Source organism: Oncorhynchus clarkii, chromosome 26, assembly GCF_045791955.1.
Source record: "Oncorhynchus clarkii lewisi isolate Uvic-CL-2024 chromosome 26, UVic_Ocla_1.0, whole genome shotgun sequence".
NCBI lineage: Eukaryota > Metazoa > Chordata > Actinopteri > Salmoniformes > Salmonidae > Oncorhynchus > Oncorhynchus clarkii.
This window is the reverse complement of record NC_092172.1, coordinates 48,749,410-48,770,070: the sequence shown is the minus strand read 5'-3', so window position 1 is coordinate 48,770,070 and position 20,661 is coordinate 48,749,410. Positions and strand designations below refer to the sequence as shown.

At 49.8% G+C, this 20,661-nt stretch overlaps 1 protein-coding gene across 6 annotated transcripts in view; it reads right to left on the bottom strand.

Moving 5' to 3' along the window:
- LOC139384528 (FH1/FH2 domain-containing protein 1-like) overlaps nt 1-20,661 on the bottom strand; it is a 143,553-nt gene that overhangs the window by 78,917 nt on the left and 43,975 nt on the right. For all 6 annotated transcript variants that reach the window (XM_071129362.1, XM_071129357.1, XM_071129358.1 and 3 more), the window contains exon 4: nt 1,468-1,535. In XM_071129362.1, the coding sequence (XP_070985463.1) occupies nt 1,468-1,535 (68 nt within the window). The remainder of the gene's footprint in view (nt 1-1,467; nt 1,536-20,661) is intronic.

The window sequence follows — 20,661 nt, the reverse complement described above, 5'->3', positions numbered from 1 at the left end:
ACCAGCAACATTGTATCAACTATTAACTAAAAATGGCTCCAACCTGAAGGTCTCACCAACAAACTAGCAACATTGATTCAACTATTAACTAAAAATGGCTCCAGCCTGAAGGTCTCACTAGTAAACTTGCAACATTGTATCACCTATCCTGGTCCCTCAGAGTGTCCCTGCCCAGTGAGCTCTGGACAGACACAGCTGGAGACCATTTGATCAAGGCGATAAAAAGCGGTGCTTGACCTTTGGCAGGAGCTCACCGGAGCCGAGTACCGGCACCTCAAACATGTTCTACAGCTGGAGCTCCTGTTCCCTCTGATATAGAATATTAGCTCAAAAACTATTTCCTGTCCCTAAATATAAAACCGGTACCAGCACCCAGAAATGAGTACCGGGTAACCTGTTTCAGTCCAAGTCAAGCACTGATAAGAAGTAGTCAGGTAGGTCCCTGTTTGAGGACGTTTCCACTGGATCAGAGCAGGACACATTTCCCTGTTTCACGCTGCTGAGTGGTTCTGGAAAAGGGAGAGACCGCTGGGAAGGATTTTCAACGTACATGAGGAACTATTGTCATTCTCAACGGATGTAAAACAAACAAACTGTTAGCTTCTCCACACAACCCTATTGGGGACACGGCCTGTACATTTACGTCACCTTCAATTATCAAGCCTTCATCTCTCAAATGATTACAATGAAGTCTCTGGCATGACTGGCATGTGCTCTCTCTCCCAGTCTCCTCCCTCTCTCTCTCTCTCTCTCTCTCTCTCTCTCTCTCTCTCTCTTTGTCTCCCCCCTTGCTCTCTCTCTCCCTCTCTCTCTCTTTGTCTCCCCCCTTGCTCTCTCTCTCCCAGTCTCCCCCTCGCTCTCTCTCCCAGTCTCCCCCCCCCTCGCTCTCTCTCTCCCAGTCTCCCCCCTCGCTCTCTCTCTCTCTCCGTCTCCCCCTCACTCTCTCTCTCTCCCAATCTCCCCATCTCCCCCCTCTCTCTCCGTCTCCCCCCATCTCCCCCCTCTCTCTCTCTCTCCCAGTCTCCCCCCTCGCTCTCTCCCTCTCCCAGTCTCCTCCCTCGCTCTCTCCCTCTCCCAGTCTCTCCCCTCGCTCTCTCCCTCTCCCAGTCTCTCCCCTCGCTCTCTCCCACTCCCAGTCTCTCCCCTCGCTCTCTCCCACTCCCAGTCTCTCCCCTCGCTCTCTCCCAGTCTCCCCCCTCGCTCTCTAGATAATATACTGGTCTCTGCCAGAGATAATATACTGGTCTCTGCCAGAGATAATATACTGGTCTCTGCCAGAGATAATATACTGGTCTCTGCCAGAGATAATATACTGGTCTCTGCCAGAGATAATATACTGGTCTCTGCCAGAGATAATATGCTGGTCTCTGCCAGAGATAATATGCTGGTCTCTGCCATAGATAATATACTGGTCTCTGCCATAGATAATATGCTGGTCTCTACCAGAGATAATATACTGGTCTTTACCTCGAAGAGCTGCTTGAGGGAGAACAGGGACCTCCGGAGCTCAGGTCCATGAGAGTTGTACAGCTTCTCTGAAAGAGATCAAAGTGATGAGGTTAACAATAACATCCCACACGACCGGGGAGACGTCCCCACACGACCGGGGAGACGACCGGGGAGACGTCCCCACACGGCCGGGGAGACGTCCCCACACGGCCGGGGAGACGTCCCCACACGGCCGGGGAGACGTCCCCACACGACCGGGGAGACGACCGGGGAGACGTCCCCACACGGCCGGGGAGACGTCCCCACACGGCCGGGGAGACGACCGGGGAGACGTCCCCACACGGCCGGGGAGACGACCGGGGAGACGTCCCCACACGGCCGGGGAGACGACCCCACACGACCGGGGAGACGACCCCACACGACCGGGGAGACGACCCCACACGACCGGGGAGACGACCCCACACGGCCGGGGAGACGACCCCACACGGCCGGGGAGACGACCCCACACGGCCGGGGAGACGTCCCCACACGGCCGGGGAGACGACCGGGGAGACGTCCCCACACGACCGGGGAGACGTCCCCACACGACCGGGGAGACGTCCCACACCACCTGTCCATGCAATCTGATTAATTTGGGACCTAAAAAGGCAGAACTGATCATAAATCAGTACTTCTACTCTGAAACCTTGAGACGTGGAGCCTCAAGACTGTAAAGCCCAGATTCAGACTCTGCAGTAGATCAAGTTCAGACCGAAAGATAGACACAGAGAGACAGAGCATATCTCCTTTCAGAGAGAGAAACCAGCCATCTAAACAACTGTCAGAAGATTATGAGCCGTGGCTGTGGTTACACACCGCAGGGGATCCGTGTGTGTGTGTGTGTGTGTGTGTGTGTTTGTATTGCAAATATTGTGACACACACACACACACACACAGACAGATGTGGTCATAGCAGTAAACCATGCTTGGCGTACTACCACCATTCACTGCTGTCACCATGGATACCAACAACCCCTAAACAACACTGAACACCACAGATCAGGCAGTTTCTAGTGGCCTATCTGTGTTCAGGAATGTGATTTACACAGATTAGGCAGTATCTAGTAGCCTATCAGTGTGCAGGAATGTGATTTACACAGATCAGACAATATCTAGTGGCCTATCAGTGTTCAGGAATGTGATTTACACAGATCAGACAGTATCTAGTGGCCTATCAGTGTTCAGGAATGTGATTTACACAGATCAGACAGTATCTAGTGGCCTATCAGTGTTCAGGAATGTGATTTACATCCTCCCAACGACCCGTATCAATACTTTATGATAACATCATCCCTACGACCCGTATCAATACCTTATGGTAACATCCTCCCTACGACCCGTATCAATACCTTATGGTAACATCCTCCCTACGACCCGTAGCAATACTATATGATAACATCCTCCCTACGACCCGTATCAATACTATATGATAACATCCTCCCTACGACCCGTATCAATACTATATGATAACATCCTCCATACGACCCGTATCAATACTATATGATAACATCCTCCCTACGACCCGTATCAATACATTATGAAAACATCCTCCCCACGACCCGTATCAATACCTTATGGTAACATCCTCAAACTGACCCGTATCAGTACTTTATGGTAACATCCTCCCTACGACCCGTATCAATACTTTATAACATCCTCCCCACGACCCGTATCAATACATTATGGTAACATCCTCCCTACGACCCGTATCAATACTTTATGGTAACATCCTCCCTACGACCCGTATCAATACATTATGGTAACATCCTCCCCACGACCCGTATCAATACATTATGGTAACATCCTCCCTACGACCCGTATCAATACATAATGGTAACATCCTCCCTACGACCCGTATCAATACCTTATGGTAACATCCTCCCTACGACCCGTATCAATACCTTATGGTAACATCCTCCCTACGACCCGTATCAATACTGTATGGTAACATCCTCCCTACGACCCGTATCAATACTGTATGGTAACATCCTCCCTACGACCCGTATCAATACTGTATGGTAACATCCTCCCTACGACCCGTATCAATACTATATGATAACATCCTCCCTACGACCCGTATCGATACTGTATGGTAACATCCTCCCTACAACCCGTATCAATACTATATGATAACATCCTCCCTACGACCCATATCAATACCTTATGGTAACATCCTCCCTACGACCCGTATCAATACTGTATGGTAACATCCTCCCTACGACCCGTATCAATACTATATGATAACATCCTCCCTACGACCCATATCAATCAATACCTTATGGTAACATCCTCCCTACGACCCGTATCAATACTGTATGGTAACATCCTCCCTACGACCCGTATCAATACCTTATGGTAACATCCTCCCTAACATCCTCAATACGTTATAACATCCTCCCTACGACCCGTATCTAAAACATGAGGATGCAGCCTCCATATCATCAGTAGATCCTTTAACAGCGACTCCTTGCTTGGCTTCTGAAAGAGAGTCACGTCCCCAGACACCAAACAACACAATCAGCATCCATTTAACTCAGGACGACGACCGGTGGGGTTTTCCAAAACGGAATATGGACACTTCCTGTTTCTTCCTCTAAGGGGTCAGAGTTCTGTTGTCAGGCAGAGTAGAGGACTGACATGGGAAACAGAGTTCTGTTGTCAGGCAGAGTAGAGGACTGACATGGGAAACAGAGTTCTGTTGTCCTGCTTCTCTCTGTTGTCAGGCAGAGGTAGACACCTCATTTGGCCTCCTTTCCTTCCAGTTCTCTACTGCCAGTGACTGGAACGAATTGCAAAGATCGCTGAAGTTGGAGACTTATTTCCCTCACCAACTTTAAACATCATCTATCTGAGCAGCTAACCCGATCACTGCAGCTGTACATAGTCCATCTCTCATGTGAGTGCACACCATCTATTGGCACAATGGACAGTTAACATCTCATCCCGTGTTTTATGATTCTGATAGTCCATCTGTAAATAGCCCACCCAATCTACCTACCTCATCCCCATACTGTTTTTATTTACTTTTCTGCTCTTTTGCACACCAGTATCTCTACTTACACATCATCATCTGCTCATCTATCACTCCAGTGTTAATCTTCTAAATTGTAATTATTCACTCCTATGGCCTATTTATTGCCCACCTCCTCATGCCTTTTGCACACACTGCATATAGACTGTCTTTTCTCTTATGTGTCATGGACTTGTTTGTGTTATTGCCTTGTTTATTGTTTGCTCCATGCGTAACTCTGTTGTTGTTTGTGTCGAACTGCTTTGCTTCATCTTGGTCAGGGTCGCAGTTGTAAATGAGAACGTGTTCTCAACTAGCCTACCTGGTTAAATAAAGGTGTTCTCAACTAGCCTACCTGGTTAAATAAAGGTGTTCTCAACTAGCCTACCTGGTTAAATGAAGGTGAAATCAAATATAAAACTGACATGGGAAATGAACAGAACAACGATGGTGTAACTATAAAAGATGTTTACCCGTACAGACGGGTAAATAACGACCAGTCTCATTTGTCAGCTGAACACCTGGCACTGTAAAACACATCTACATTACTGTTTATTCTTTACTACTAAGGAATGTTTAAAAACATATTGGATTGTTCAGCAACTGTCTACCGTTGTCCTGCTTGAACTGACACTGCCAGCTAAGTCTTAGATACCTGGGTTCATGTTGTGCTGCGGCGTCATGCAGAGTAACATATCGGCAGGTCAAACTGATCCTGATGACAGGACACTGAGCTAAGAGAGATAGCAGATGACAGCACAGTGCAGGAAGCAGAGTTCACACTATAAGAGGAGCTGAGGAAGGAAAAGGAAGGAAGGAAAGGAAGGAAGGAAGTGGGGGGTGGACGAGTACAGAGAACAGAGAGGCCAGTAGGGGCCAGAACAGCCCAAAGAGGCCAGAGTACAGAGAACAGAGAGGCCAGTAGGGGCCAGAACAGCCCAAAGAGGCCAGAGTAGAGAGAACAGAGAGGCCAGTAGGGGCCAGAACAGCCCAAAGAGGCCAGAGTACAGAGCCAGAGAGGCCAGTAGGGGCCAGAACAGCCCAAAGAGGCCAGAGTACAGAGAACAGAGGCCAGTAGGGGCCAGAACAGCCCAAAGAGGCCAGAGTACAGAGCCAGAGAGGCCAGTAGGGGCCAGAACAGCCCAAAGAGGCCAGAGTACAGAGCCAGAGGCCAGAACAGCCCAAAGAGGCCAGAGTACAGAGAACAGAGAGGCCAGTAGGGGCCAGAACAGCCCAAAGAGGCCAGAGTACAGAGAACAGAGAGGCCAGTAGGGGCCAGAACAGCCCAAAGAGGCCAGAGTAGAGAGAACAGAGAGGCCAGTAGGGGCCAGAACAGCCCAAAGAGGCCAGAGTACAGAGCCAGAGAGGCCAGTAGGGGCCAGAACAGCCCAAAGAGGCCAGAGTAGAGAGAACAGAGAGGCCAGTAGGGGCCAGAACAGCCCAAAGAGGCCAGAGTACAGAGCCAGAGAGGCCAGTAGGGGCCAGAACAGCCCAAAGAGGCCAGAGTACAGAGAACAGAGGCCAGTAGGGGCCAGAACAGCCCAAAGAGGCCAGAGTACAGAGCCAGAGAGGCCAGTAGGGGCCAGAACAGCCCAAAGAGGCCAGAGTACAGAGCCAGAGGCCAGAACAGCCCAAAGAGGCCAGAGTACAGAGAACAGAGAGGCCAGTAGGGGCCAGAACAGCCCAAAGAGGCCAGAGTACAGAGAACAGAGAGGCCAGTAGGGGCCAGAACAGCCCAAAGAGGCCAGAGTAGAGAGAACAGAGAGGCCAGTAGGGGCCAGAACAGCCCAAAGAGGCCAGAGTACAGAGCCAGAGAGGCCAGTAGGGGCCAGAACAGCCCAAAGAGGCCAGAGTACAGAGCCAGAGAGGCCAGTAGGGGCCAGAACAGCCCAAAGAGGCCAGAGTACAGAGCCAGAGAGGCCAGAACAGCCCAAAGAGGCCAGAGTACAGAGAACAGAGAGGCAGGAGTACAGAAGCCAGTAGAGATCAGAGAAGCCAGTAGACAGTAGAAACTAGTAGAGGCCAGAGGGGCCAGTAGAGATCAGAGAAGCCAGTAGAGATCAGAGAAGCCAGTAGACAGTAGAAACTAGTAGAGGCCAGAGGGGCCAGTAGAGATCAGAGAAGCCAGTAGAGATCAGAGAAGCCAGTAGACAGTAGAAACTAGTAGAGGCCAGAGGGGCCAGTAGAGATCAGAGAAGCCAGTAGACAGTAGAAACTAGTAGAGGCCAGAGGGGCCAGTAGAGGCCAAGCTATTTAGGCAATATGATTTGGGAAATGTAATTATATTTACTTCATTTCACATTTCAAATTGCTCATCGGAATTCAGTAAGAATGACGCACGCTGTTGCATCAGATATGCATGTTCTTAATTACCATAAACAAAATGTGATTTCTGGCATTCTGAGCAGCATGGGTGGAAGCCCTGATCCGGCGACCTGGGCGGAAGCCCTGATCCGGCGACCTGGGCGGAAGCCCTGATCCGGCGACCTGGGCGGAAGCCCTGATCCGGCGACCTGGGCGGAAGCCCTGATCCGGCGACCTGGGCGGAAGCCCTGATCCGGCGACCTGGGCGGAAGCCCTGATCCGGCGACCTGGGCGGAAGCCCTGATCCGGCGACCTGGGCGGAAGCCCTGATCCGGCGACCTGGGCGGAAGCCCTGATCCGGCGACCTGGGCGGAAGCCCTGATCCGGCGACCTGGGCGGAAGCCCTGATCCGGCGACCTGGGCGGAAGCCCTGATCCGGTGACCTGGGCGGAAGCCCTGATCCGGCGACCTGGGCGGAAGCCCTGATCCGGTGACGAAAGTAATGAACATTTATTAAAATGTGCGGGTAAATTCAAAACGCTGCCAGTCAACAGAAAACCCTGATTGGTTCCGTCAGACAGAAAACCCTGATTGGTTCCGTCAGACAGAAAACCCTGATTGGTTCCGTCAGACAGAAAACCCTGATTGGTTCCGTCAGACAGAAAACCCTGATTGGTTCCGTCAGACAGAAAACCCTGATTGGTTCCGTCAGACAGAAAACCCTGATTGGTTCCGTCAGAAAGAAAGTCCAACTGGAAGGTTATTTGACTCCAGTACATGAGGTCCATATGGAGACACGGAATGAACCCCAATACGTCTGCTGGATCCACAGGATCCAATACAGAACCCAGGATCCAATACAGTACCCAGGATCCAATACAGAACCCAGGATCCAATACAGTACCCAGGATCCAATACAGTACCCAGGATCCAATACAGTACCCAGGATCCAATACAGTACCCAGGATCCAATACAGAACCCAGGATCCAATACAGAACCCAGGATCCAATACTGTACCCAGGATCCAATACAGAACCCCGATACGTCTCCTGGATCCACAGGATCCAATACAGAACCCAGGATCCAATACAGAACCCCAATACGTCTCCTGGATCCACAGGATCCAATACAGAACCCCAATACGTCTCCTGGATCCACAGGATCCAATACAGAACCCAGGATCCAATACAGTACCCAGGATCCAATACAGAACCCCAATACGTCTCCTGGATCCACAGGATCCAATACAGAACCCAGGATCCAATACAGAACCAAGGATCCAATACAGAACCCAGGATCCAATACAGAACCCAGGATCCAATACAGAACCCAGGATCCAATACAGAACCCCAATACAGAACCCCAATACGTCTCCTGGATCCACAGGATCCAATACAGAACCCAGGATCCAATACAGAACCCCAATACGTCTCCTGGATCCACAGGATCCAATACAGAACCCAGGATCCAATACAGAACCCCAATACGTCTCCTGGATCCACAGGATCCAATACAGAACCCAGGATCCAATACAGTACCCAGGATCCAATACAGAACCCAGGATCCAATACAGAACCCAGGATCCAATACAGAACCCCAATACGTCTCCTGGATCCACAGGATCCAATACAGAACCCAGGATCCAATACAGTACCCAGGATCCAATACAGAACCCAGGATCCAATACAGAACCCAGGATCCAATACAGAACCCCAATACGTCTCCTGGATCCACAGGATCCAATACAGAACCCCAATACGTCTCCTGGATCCACAGGATCCAATACAGAACCCAGGATCCAATACAGTACCCAGGATCCAATACAGAACCCAGGATCCAATACAGAACCCAGGATCCAATACAGAACCCCAATACGTCTCCTGGATCCACAGGATCAAATACAGAACCCAGGATCCAATACAGTACCCAGGATCCAATACAGAATCCAGGATCCAATACAGAACCCAGGATCCAATACAGAACCCCAATACGTCTCCTGGATCCACAGGATCCAATACAGAACCCAGGATCCAATACAGAACCCAGGATCCAATACAGAACCCAGGATCCAATACAGAAGACCAATACGTCTCCTGGATCCACAGGATCCAATACAGAACCCAGGATCCAATACAGAACCCAGGATCCAATACAGAACCCAGGATCCAATACAGAACCCAGGATCCAATACAGAACCCCAATACGTCTCCTGGATCCACAGGATCCAATACAGAACCCCAATACGTCTCCTGGATCCACAGGATCCAATACAGAACCCAGGATCCAATACAGTACCCAGGATCCAATACAGAACCCAGGATCCAATACAGAACCCAGGATCCAATACAGAACCCCAATACGTCTCCTGGATCCACAGGATCCAATACAGAACCCAGGATCCAATACAGAACCCAGGATCCAATACAGAACCCCAATACGTCTCCTGGATCCACAGGATCCAATACAGAACCCAGGATCCAATACAGTACCCAGGATCCAATACAGAACCCAGGATCCAATACAGAACCCAGGATCCAATACAGAACCCCAATACATCTCCTGGATCCACAGGATCCAATACAGAACCCAGGTTCCAATACAGAACCCAGGATCCAATACAGAACCCAGGATCCAATACAGAACCCCGATACGTCTGCTGGATCCACAAGATCCAATACAGTACCCAGGATCCAATACAGTACCCAGGATCCAATACAGGATCCAATACAGAACCCAGGATCCAATACAGGATCCAATACAGAACCCAGGATCCAATACAGAACCCAGGATCCAATACAGAACACCGATACGTCTGCTGGATCCAATACAGAACCCAGGATCCAATACAGAACCCAGGATCCAATACAGAACCCAAATACGTCTGCTGGATCCACAGGATCCACACTATATCACAGAGAGCTGCTATACTATATATCTGACAGACACTATCACAGAGAGCTGCTATATCTGACAGAAACTATATCACAGAGAGCTGCTATACTATATATCTGACAGACACTATCACAGAGAGCTGCTATATCTGACAGAAACTATATCACAGAGAGCTGCTATACTATATATCTGACAGACACTATCACAGAGAGCTGCTATATCTGACAGAAACTATATCACAGAGAGCTGCTATACTATATATCTGACAGACACTATATCACAGAGAGCTGCTATATCTGACAGACACTATATCACAGAGAGCTGCTATATCTGACAGACACTATATCACAGAGAGCTGCTATACTATATATCTGACAGACACTATCACAGAGAGCTGCTATACTATATATCTGACAGACACTATCACAGAGAGCTGCTATATCTGACAGAAACTATATCACAGAGAGCTGCTATACTATATATCTGACAGACACTATCACAGAGAGCTGCTATATCTGACAGAAACTATATCACAGAGAGCTGCTATACTATATATCTGACAGACACTATATCACAGAGAGCTGCTATATCTGACAGACACTATGTCACAGAGAGCTGCTATATCTGACAGAAACTATATCACAGAGAGCTGCTATACTATATATCTGACAGACACTATCACAGAGAGCTGCTATATCTGACAGAAACTATATCACAGAGAGCTGCTATACTATATATCTGACAGACACTATATCACAGAGAGCTGCTATATCTGACAGACACTATGTCACAGAGAGCTGCTATATCTGACAGACACTATGTCACAGAGAGCTGCTATATCTGACAGAAACTATATCACAGAGAGCTGTTATACTATATATCTGACAGACACTATCACAGAGAGCTGCTATATCTGACAGACACTATATCACAGAGAGCTGCTATACTATATATCTGACAGACACTATATCACAGAGAGCTGCTATATCTGACAGACACTATATCACAGAGAGCTGCTATATCTGACAGACACTATATCACAGAGAGCTGCTATATCTGACAGACACTATATCACAGAGAGCTGCTATATCTGACAGACACTATATCACAGAGAGCTGCTATATCTGACAGACACTATATCACAGAGAGCTGCTATATCTGACAGACACTATATCACAGAGAGCTGCTATATCTGACAGACACTATATCACAGAGAGCTGCTATATCTGACAGACACTATATCAGAGAGCTGCTATATCTGACAGACACTATATCACAGAGAGCTGCTATATCTGACAGACACTATATCACAGAGAGCTGCTATATCTGACAGACACTATATCACAGAGAGCTGCTATATCTGACAGACACTATATCACAGAGAGCTGCTATATCTGACAGACACTATATCACAGAGAGCTGCTATATCTGACAGACACTATATCACAGAGAGCTGCTATATCTGACAGACATGCTATATCACAGGAAGCTGCTCTGTATAGAAGACAACACTAGAATCTCTTAGAGGAGAAGACGGATGCTGGGAAGGAGACTAATCAACCACACAAGCACAAAACTAAAGGATACAAGCATGGGTGCACACACACACACACACACACACACACACAGCGTGCACACACACACACACAGTGTTATCAGTAGAGCAGCAGGCAGGATGCTCCCAACACAAATAGACACCATTTAGAAAAGAGGAAGAAAGGCCTAGAATGTAGATTAATAAACAGACCAGCTGGATATGTACTCAACAATACTCTGACAGACTAGTGTCCTGTCCAGGGGGTGTCCTGCTACATCAGTGTCCTGTCCAGGGGGTGTCCTGCTACATCAGTGTCCTGTCCAGGGGGTGTCCTGCTACATCAGTGTCCTGTCCAGGGGGTGTCCTGCTACATCAGTGTCCTGTCCAGGGGGTGTCCTGCTACATCAGTGTCCTGTCCAGGGGGTGTCCTGCTACATCAGTGTCCTGTCCAGGGGGTGTCCTGCTACATCAGTGTCCTGTCCAGGGGGTTTCCTGCTACATCAGTGTCCTGTCCAGGGGGTGTCCTGCTACATCAGTGTCCTGTCCAGGGGGTGTCCTGCTACATCAGTGTCCTGTCCAGGGGGTGTCCTGCTACATCAAGCTGCCTCTCTACAGAAACAGGAGATAGACTAGTGTCCTGTCCAGGGGGTGTCCTGTCCATCAAGCTGTCTCACTACAGAAACAGGAGATAGACTAGTGTCCTGTCCAGGGGGTGTCCTGCTACATCAAGCTGTCTCACTACAGAAACAGGGAGGAGATTGGCCCATAGCGCAGGAGTCATTCTGCCAATGACTATGACTTAGTCATACAGAATGGTGGGAACTTCTCTGACTTGTCTAATACATTACTTATTATTACGGGATTATATAAAACGAAGTGGATCGCTCTCTACTGGCCTCGTCATGTGACAGCGGACCGCTCTCTACTGGCCTCGTCATGTGACAGCGGACCGCTCTCTACTGGCCTCGTCATGTGACAGCGGACCGCTCTCTCTACTGGCCTCGTCATGTGACAGCGGACCGCTCTCTACTGACCTCGTCATGTGACAGTGGACGGCTCTCTACTGGCCTCGTCATGTGACAGTGGACCGCTCTCTCTACTGGCCTCGTCATGTGACAGTGGACCGCTCTCTACTGGCCTCGTCATGTGACAGCGGACCGCTCTCTACTGGCCTCGTCATGTGACAGTGGACCGCTCTCTCTACTGGCCTCGTCATGTGACAGTGGACGGCTCTCTACTGGCCTCGTCATGTGACAGTGGACCGCTCTCTACTGGCCTCGTCATGTGACAGCGGACCGCTCTCTACTGGCCTCGTCATGTGACAGTGGCTGACCCAGCAGTAGGCTACAGTACTCAATACAATAACAAGAGAGACTGGTGGGAAATGGTTCTACATCTGCATTGCTGTTTGAGGTTTTAGACTGGGTTTCTGTACAGCACTTTGTGACATCTCCTTTATAAATACACATTGATTGATTGATTACATCAGTCTAATATTATATAATATGATAACAGCCAAGTCCTCTTCACAGGCCCTGTCATGTGGTTACATCAGTCTAATATTATATAATATGATAACAGCCAAGTGCTCATCACAGGCCCTGTCATGTGATACTGAATGTGTCCTATGGAACCCTATTCCCTATTTAGTGCACTACTATTGATCAGAGCCCTATGGAACCCTATTCCCTATATAGTGCACTACTTTAGACCAGAGCCCTATGGGCCATTATGCACTATATAGGCAATAGGGTCCCAACTTTGGACTGGCGATCAGCAGTAGAAATCTTTTCCCAAGTCAGAGTTTATAAATAAAGAGTCTGACACACGGATGAGGACCAACTATTTTCAGCTCGGCCTTTTCTCATTTCTGTGCCCTGGGCTTTTTCCTTTACGCATGTGGGCATCAGATCCATGTCTCAGGAGTCCAATATACTATATTAACCACAGACATTACAACTGGGACACTACCAGCCACAGACAGGACATCTATAATCTACTACATTATCCATATCCTGCTACCTTCTCATTCCCCTGACAGAACCATCCTGCTACCTTCTCATTCCCCTGGCGGAACCACCATCCTGCTACCTTCTCATTCCCCTGACGGAACCATCATCCTGCTACCTTCTCATTCCCCTGATGGAACCATCATCCTGCTACCTTCTCATTCCCCTGGCAGAACCACCATCCTGCTACCTTCTCATTCCCCTGGGGGAACCACCATCCTGCTACCTTCTCATTCCCCTGGGGGAACCACCATCCTGCTACCTTCTCATTCCCCTGACAGAACCATCCTGCTACCTTCTCATTCCCCTGGCAGAACCATCCTGCTACCTTCTCATTCCCCTGGGGGAACCACCATCCTGCTACCTTCTCATTCCCCTGACAGAACCATCCTGCTACCTTCTCATTCCCCTGGCGGAACCATCCTGCTACCTTCTCATTCCCCTGGGGGAACCACCATCCTGCTACCTTCTCATTCCCCTGACAGAACCATCCTGCTACCTTCTCATTCCCCTGGCGGAACCACCATCCTGCTACCTTCTCATTCCCCTGACAGAACCATCATCCTGCTACCTTCTCATTCCCCTGGGGGAACCACCATCCTGCTACCTTCTCATTCCCCTGACAGAACCATCCTGCTACCTTCTCATTCCCCTGGCGGAACCACCATCCTGCTACCTTCTCATTCCCCTGACAGAACCATCATCCTGCTACCTTCTCATTCCCCTGGGGGAACCACCATCCTGCTACCTTCTCATTCCCCTGACAGAACCATCCTGCTACCTTCTCATTCCCCTGGGGGAACCACCATCCTGCTACCTTCTCATTCCCCTGACAGAACCATCCTGCTACCTTCTCATTCCCCTGGCGGAACCACCATCCTGCTACCTTCTCATTCCCCTGACGGAACCCTCATCCTGCTACCTTCTCATTCCCCTGGGGGAACCACCATCCTGCCACCTTCTCATTCCCCTGGGGGAACCACCATCCTGCCACCTTCTCATTCCCCTGGCGGAACCATCCTGCTACCTTCTCATTCCCCTGACGGAATCATCCTGCTACCTTCTCATTCCCCTGGCGGAACCATCCTGCTACCTTCTCATTCCCCTGACGGAACCATCCTGCTACCTTCTCATTCCCCTGACAGAACCATCCTGCTACCTTCTCATTCCCCTGACAGAACCATCCTGCTACCTTCTCATTCCCCTGACAGAACCATCCTGCTACCTTCTCATTCCCCTGGGGGAACCACCATCCTGCTACCTTCTCATTCCCCTGACAGAACCATCCTGCTACCTTCTCATTCCCCTGACGGAACCATCTTGCTACCTTCTCATTCCCCTGACGGAACCATCCTGCTACCTTCTCATTCCCCTGGCGGAACCATCCTGCTACCTTCTCATTCCCCTGACGGAACCATCCTGCTACCTTCTCATTCCCCTGGGGGAACCACCATCCTGCTACCTTCTCATTCCCCTGACGGAATCATGGTCAGAAAAGAGTGAGGTCAGATCAGAGCAAGATAGAGAGAGAGAGAAAGATAACACTTGTGAGCAGAGCAGAGAGTCTAGAGGATCAGCACATTCCTAGAGTCAGACACAATGAGTTTAGTCAGGGTGAGATGAGCGGTTCCCTCTGGAGCCCAGAGGGGCCCGGGAGGAGGAGAGGGTGAAGGCAGGTACTAATAGCCAAGAGAGAGACATTCATTCTGGTGTCAGGGAGAGTTGTCTGTGGCTAATATATTTGGTGGAACTAAGACCAGTCAGTCTCTTCAGAGCGGTGGATCTAACCCCCAGTCAGTCTCTTCAGAGCGGTGGATCTAACCCCCAGTCAGTCTCTTCAGAGCGGTGGATCTAACCCCCAGTCAGTCTCTTCAGAGCGGTGGATCTAACCCCCAGTCAGTCTCTTCAGAGCGGTGGATCTAACCCCCAGTCAGTGTCTTCAGAGCGGTGGATCTAACCCCCAGTCAGTGTCTTCAGAGCGGTGGATCTAACCCCCAGTCAGTCTCTTCAGAGCGGTGGATCTAACCCCCAGTCAGTCTCTTCAGAGCGGTGGATCTAACCCCCAGTCAGTCTCTTCAGAGCGGTGGATCTAACCCCCAGTCAGTCTCTTCAGAGCGGTGGATCTAACCCCCAGTCAGTCTCTTCAGAGCGGTGGATCTAACCCCCAGTCAGTCTCTTCAGAGCGGTGGATCTAACCCCCAGTCAGTCTCTTCAGAGCGGTGGATCTAACCCCCAGTCAGTCTCTTCAGAGCGGTGGATCTAACCCCCAGTCAGTCTCTTCAGAGCGGTGGATCTAACCCCCAGTCAGTCTCTTCAGAGCGGTGGATCTCACCCCAGGGCTTCTAACAGGAGAGGAGGGAGAAGGGAGGGTGGAGGAGGAGGAGGAGAGGGCTTCCAACAGGAGAGGAGGGAGAAGGGAGGGGGAAAAGGAGGAGGATGAGAGGGCTTCTAACAGGAGAGGAGGGAGGGGGGAGGAGGAGGAGAGGGCTTCTAACAGGAGAGGAGGGTGAAAGGAGGGGGGAGGAGGAGGGGTGGGGCGGTTATGGGCAGGGTTTACAGTTTTGGGACTATTTAATTGGTCCATTAAGTCAGGCAAGCTCAATCAAGCACATATACACCGCATTTTAAATGATTTCAAAATAGTTTTTAAACCCGGGTCTGGACACTCCGCATGTTCCTACACAAAGAGAGAGGGAGAGAGGCTGGTAGACTCTAATTCCCTTAATAGCGCACTAGGGACTCTGGTCAAAAGTACATACACTACATACAACCAGTGTCAAGGTGAGGCTCAATATATAAAAACTAAGCTCCGTATAAGGAAACAGCACAAAAACAACACAGAGTCCCAGGTCATTAAAAATAACAGCATTCTTCTATGAGCTGCCAAACATGTTGCAGAGCAGAACAATCTGAGTTATTCCCACAATCTGGGAGGACCAATACCAAGGCCAAGGGATGACTCTCAAATGGAACCCTATTCCCTATTGGTCCTGGTCCAAAGGAGTGCACCCTATTCCCTATTGGTCCTAGTCAAAAGTAGTGCACCCTATTCCCTATTGGTCCTGGTCAAAAGTAGTGCACCCTATTCCCTATTGGTCCTGGTCCAAAGGAGTGCACCCTATTCCCTATTGGTCCTAGTCAACAGTAGTGCACCCTGTTCCCTATTGGTCCTGGTCAACAGTAGTGCACCCTATTCCCTATTGGTCCTGGTCAACAGTAGTGCACCCTATTCCCTATTGGTCCTGGTCCAAAGGAGTGCACCCTATTCCCTATTGGTCCTAGTCAACAGTAGTGCACCCTATTCCCTATTGGTCCTGGTCAACAGTAGTCCACCCTATTCCCTATTGGTCCTAGTCAACAGTAGTGCACCCTATTCCCTATTGGTCCTGGTCAAAAGTAGTGCACCCTATTCCCTATTGGTCCTGGTCAAAAGTAGGTCAACCTATTGGTCCTGGTCAACAGTAGTGCACCCTATTCCCTATTGGTCCTGGTCAAAAGTAGTGCACCCTATTGGTCCTGGTCAATAGTAGTGCACCCTATTGGTCCTGGTCAATAGTAGTGCACCCTATTCCATATTGGTCCTGGTCAAAAGTAGTGCACCCTACTCCCTATTGGTCCTGGTCAAGAGTAGTGCACCCTATTCCCTATTGGTCCTGGAAAAGAGTAGTGCACCCTATTGGTCCTGGAAAAGGGTAGTGCACCCTATTCCCTATTGGTCCTGGAAAAGAGTAGTGCACCCTATTGGTCCTGGAAAAGGGTAGTGCACCCTATTCCCTATTGGTCCTGGAAAAGAGTAGTGCACCCTATTCCCTATTGGTCCTGGTCAAAAGTAGTGCACCCTATTGGTCCTGGTCAATAGTAGTGCACCCTATTGGTCCTGGTCAATAGTAGTGCACCCTATTCCCTATTGGTCCTAGTCAAAAGTAGTGCACCCTACTCCCTATTGGTCCTGGTCAAGAGTAGTGCACCCTATTCCCTATTGGTTCTGGAAAAGAGTAGTGCACCCTATTCCCTATTGGTCCTGGAAAAGAGTAGTGCACCCTATTCCCTATTGGTCCTGGTCAAGAGTAGTGCACCCTATTCCCTATTGGTCCTGGAAAAGAGTAGTGCACCCTATTCCCTATTGGTCCTGGAAAAGAGTAGTGCACTACAAAAGGGGACTGTGGTGCCATTGGGGACGCAGTAAATAGGTTCAGTTCAGCAGCTGTCGAAGGCCAGACTGATAATGAAATGTGATCGTTTGGCAAGTCACTCCTTCAAAGCTGCTGGAGCCTGTAGCCCTTCCCAGTCTACCCAGTCTACAGTTATAGGAGCTGTTACCACCTACCTGGTGATATACCGTAGCCCTACCCAGTCTACAGTTATAGGAGCTGTTACCACCTACCTGCTGATATACCGTAGCCCTACCCAGTCTACCCAGTCTACAGTTATAGGAGCTGTTACCACCTACCTGGTGATATACCGTAGCCCTACCCAGTCTACAGTTATAGGAGCTGTTACCACCTACCTGGTGATATACCGTAGCCCTACCCAGTCTACAGTTATAGGAGCCTGTTACCACCTACCTGGTGATATACCGTAGCCCTACCCAGTCTACAGTTATAGGATCCTGTTACCACCTACCTGGTGATATACCGTAGCCCTACCCAGTCTACCCAGTCTACAGTTATAGGAGCTGTTACCACCTACCTGGTGATATACCGTAGCCCTACCCAGTCTACCCAGTCTACAGTTATAGGATCCTGTTACCACCTACCTGGTGATATACCGTAGCCCTACCCAGTCTACAGTTATAGGAACCTGTTACCACCTACCTGGTGATATACCGTAGCCCTACCCAGTCTACCCAGTCTACAGTTATAGGAGCTGTTACCACCTACCTGGTGATATACCGTAGCCCTACCCAGTCTACAGTTATAGGATCCTGTTACCACCTACCTGGTGATATACCGTAGCCCTACCCAGTCTACAGTTATAGGAACCTGTTACCACCTACCTGGTGATATACCGTAGCCCTACCCAGTCTACCCAGTCTACAGTTATAGGATCCTGTTACCACCTACCTGGTGATATACCGTAGCCCTACCCAGTCTACCCAGTCTACAGTTATAGGAGCTGTTACCACCTACCTGGTGATATACCGTAGCCCTACCCAGTCTACCCAGTCTACAGTTATAGGATCCTGTTACCACCTACCTGGTGATATACCGTAGCCCTACCCAGTCTACAGTTATAGGAACCTGTTACCACCTACCTGGTGATATACCGTAGCCCTACCCAGTCTACCCAGTCTACAGTTATAGGAGCTGTTACCACCTACCTGGTGATATACCGTAGCCCTACCCAGTCTACAGTTATAGGATCCTGTTACCACCTACCTGGTGATATACCGTAGCCCTACCCAGTCTACAGTTATAGGAACCTGTTACCACCTACCTGGTGATATACCGTAGCCCTACCCAGTCTACCCAGTCTACAGTTATAGGATCCTGTTACCACCTACCTGGTGATATACCGTAGCCCTACCCAGTCTACCCAGTCTACAGTTATAGGAGCTGTTACCACCTACCTGGTGATATACCGTAGCCCTACCCAGTCTACAGTTACAAGAGCCTGTTACCACCTACCTGGTGATATACCGTAGCCCTACCCAGTCTGCAGTTATAGGAGCTGTTACCACCTACCTGGTGATATACCGTAGCCCTACCCAGTCTACCCAGTCTACAGTTATAGGAGCTGTTACCACCTACCTGGTGATATATCGTAGCCCTACCCAGTCTACCCAGTCTACAGTTATAGGAGCTGTTACCACCTACCTGGTGATATACCGTAGCCCTACCCAGTCTACAGTTATAGGAGCTGTTACCACCTACCTGGTGATATACCGTAGCCCTACCCAGACTACAGCTACAGGTCTGCTCTCCCAATGAGACCCTATTCCCATAGTGGACCACTAACCACTATTGACCAGGGCCCATAGGGTGCCGTTAGGGCTGTTCATCATAAGTAGCACACTATACACACACTATACACACACACACACACACACACACACAACCAGGTCCATGAGTCAGTGAGAACAGGAACATAGTCCATCATCATCATCAACACCACCACCACCACCATAACAGTCAAAGGAGTACTTGCAAAACACACTTCCTGCCAAATCAGTAAGACTCACTGCAGACCCCGAGAGACAGTTCCACTAGTCTAGACCCCGAGAGACAGTTCCACTAGTCTAGACCCCGAGAGACAGTTCCACTAGTCTAGACCCCGAGAGACAGTTCCACTAGTCTAGACCCCGAGAGACAGTTCCCCTAGTCTAGACCCCGAGAGACAGTTCCACTAGTCCAGACCCCGAGAGACAGTTCCCCTAGTCTAGACCCCGAGAGACAGTTCCCCTAGTCTAGACCCCGAGAGACAGTTCCCCTAGTCTAGACCCCGAGAGACAGTTCCCCTAGTCTAGACCCCGAGAGACAGTTCCCCTAGTCTAGACCCCGAGAGACAGTTCCACTAGTCTAGACCCCGAGAGACAGTTCCACTAGTCTAGACCCCGAGTTCAACAAAAACCCTCTTCGCCAATAGTGTGTTTTTTCAGCCCGGTAGCACCGTGACACGCTATATGATGACGTACAGTGTGTTCTTTCAGTCCGTTAGCACCGTGACACGCTATATGATGACGTACAGTGTGTTCTTTCAGCCCGGTAGCACCGTGACACGCTATACAATGACGTACAATGTGTTTCAGCATCCATGGATAATGTGATAATGGCTGTGGCCACAGGGCTAGGATTCGGCTGCTACTGCTGTTGCTGCTAGGCATCTGGCACTACTTTACTCAGCTTAGCAGCACAATGCCATCTGATAGTGATCATCACTAACCCACTGAAGATAGACGTGTATACCCAGTCCACAGACCGAGCCAAGAGACCCCGCCCACAGACCCCGCCCATAGAGCCAGCCCACAGACCCTGCCCACAGACCCCGCCCATAGAGCCAGCCCACAGACCCAGCCCACAGACCCCGCCCACAGACCCCGCCCACAGACCCCGCCCACAGACCCCGCCCACAGACCCCGCCCACAGCTACCTTTGACAACACAAACCCTCTGGAGCTACTAAGATTAGCTACAACCTCAGAGTCCAGAGATACCAAGATGAACTTCAAGGCAACACAACCACTCCTTAAAAGCATTGAATTCAACTACAGTACAACGTGTCAGTTGACTGGAACTGAGCGGGCGTCAACGAAGAAACCAAGACAACCAACAACACAAACCCCCTGCTTGGTTTAAAGCAAACCAATTGGCCAATCAACAAAAAAGATCCAACAAAAACATCCCAATACCATCTTTCCCTCAGGAGGTGTGTGGTACTGGGCTAATTTGATTGGACAGCAGCCTGTTCTGTTGAGCCTCGCC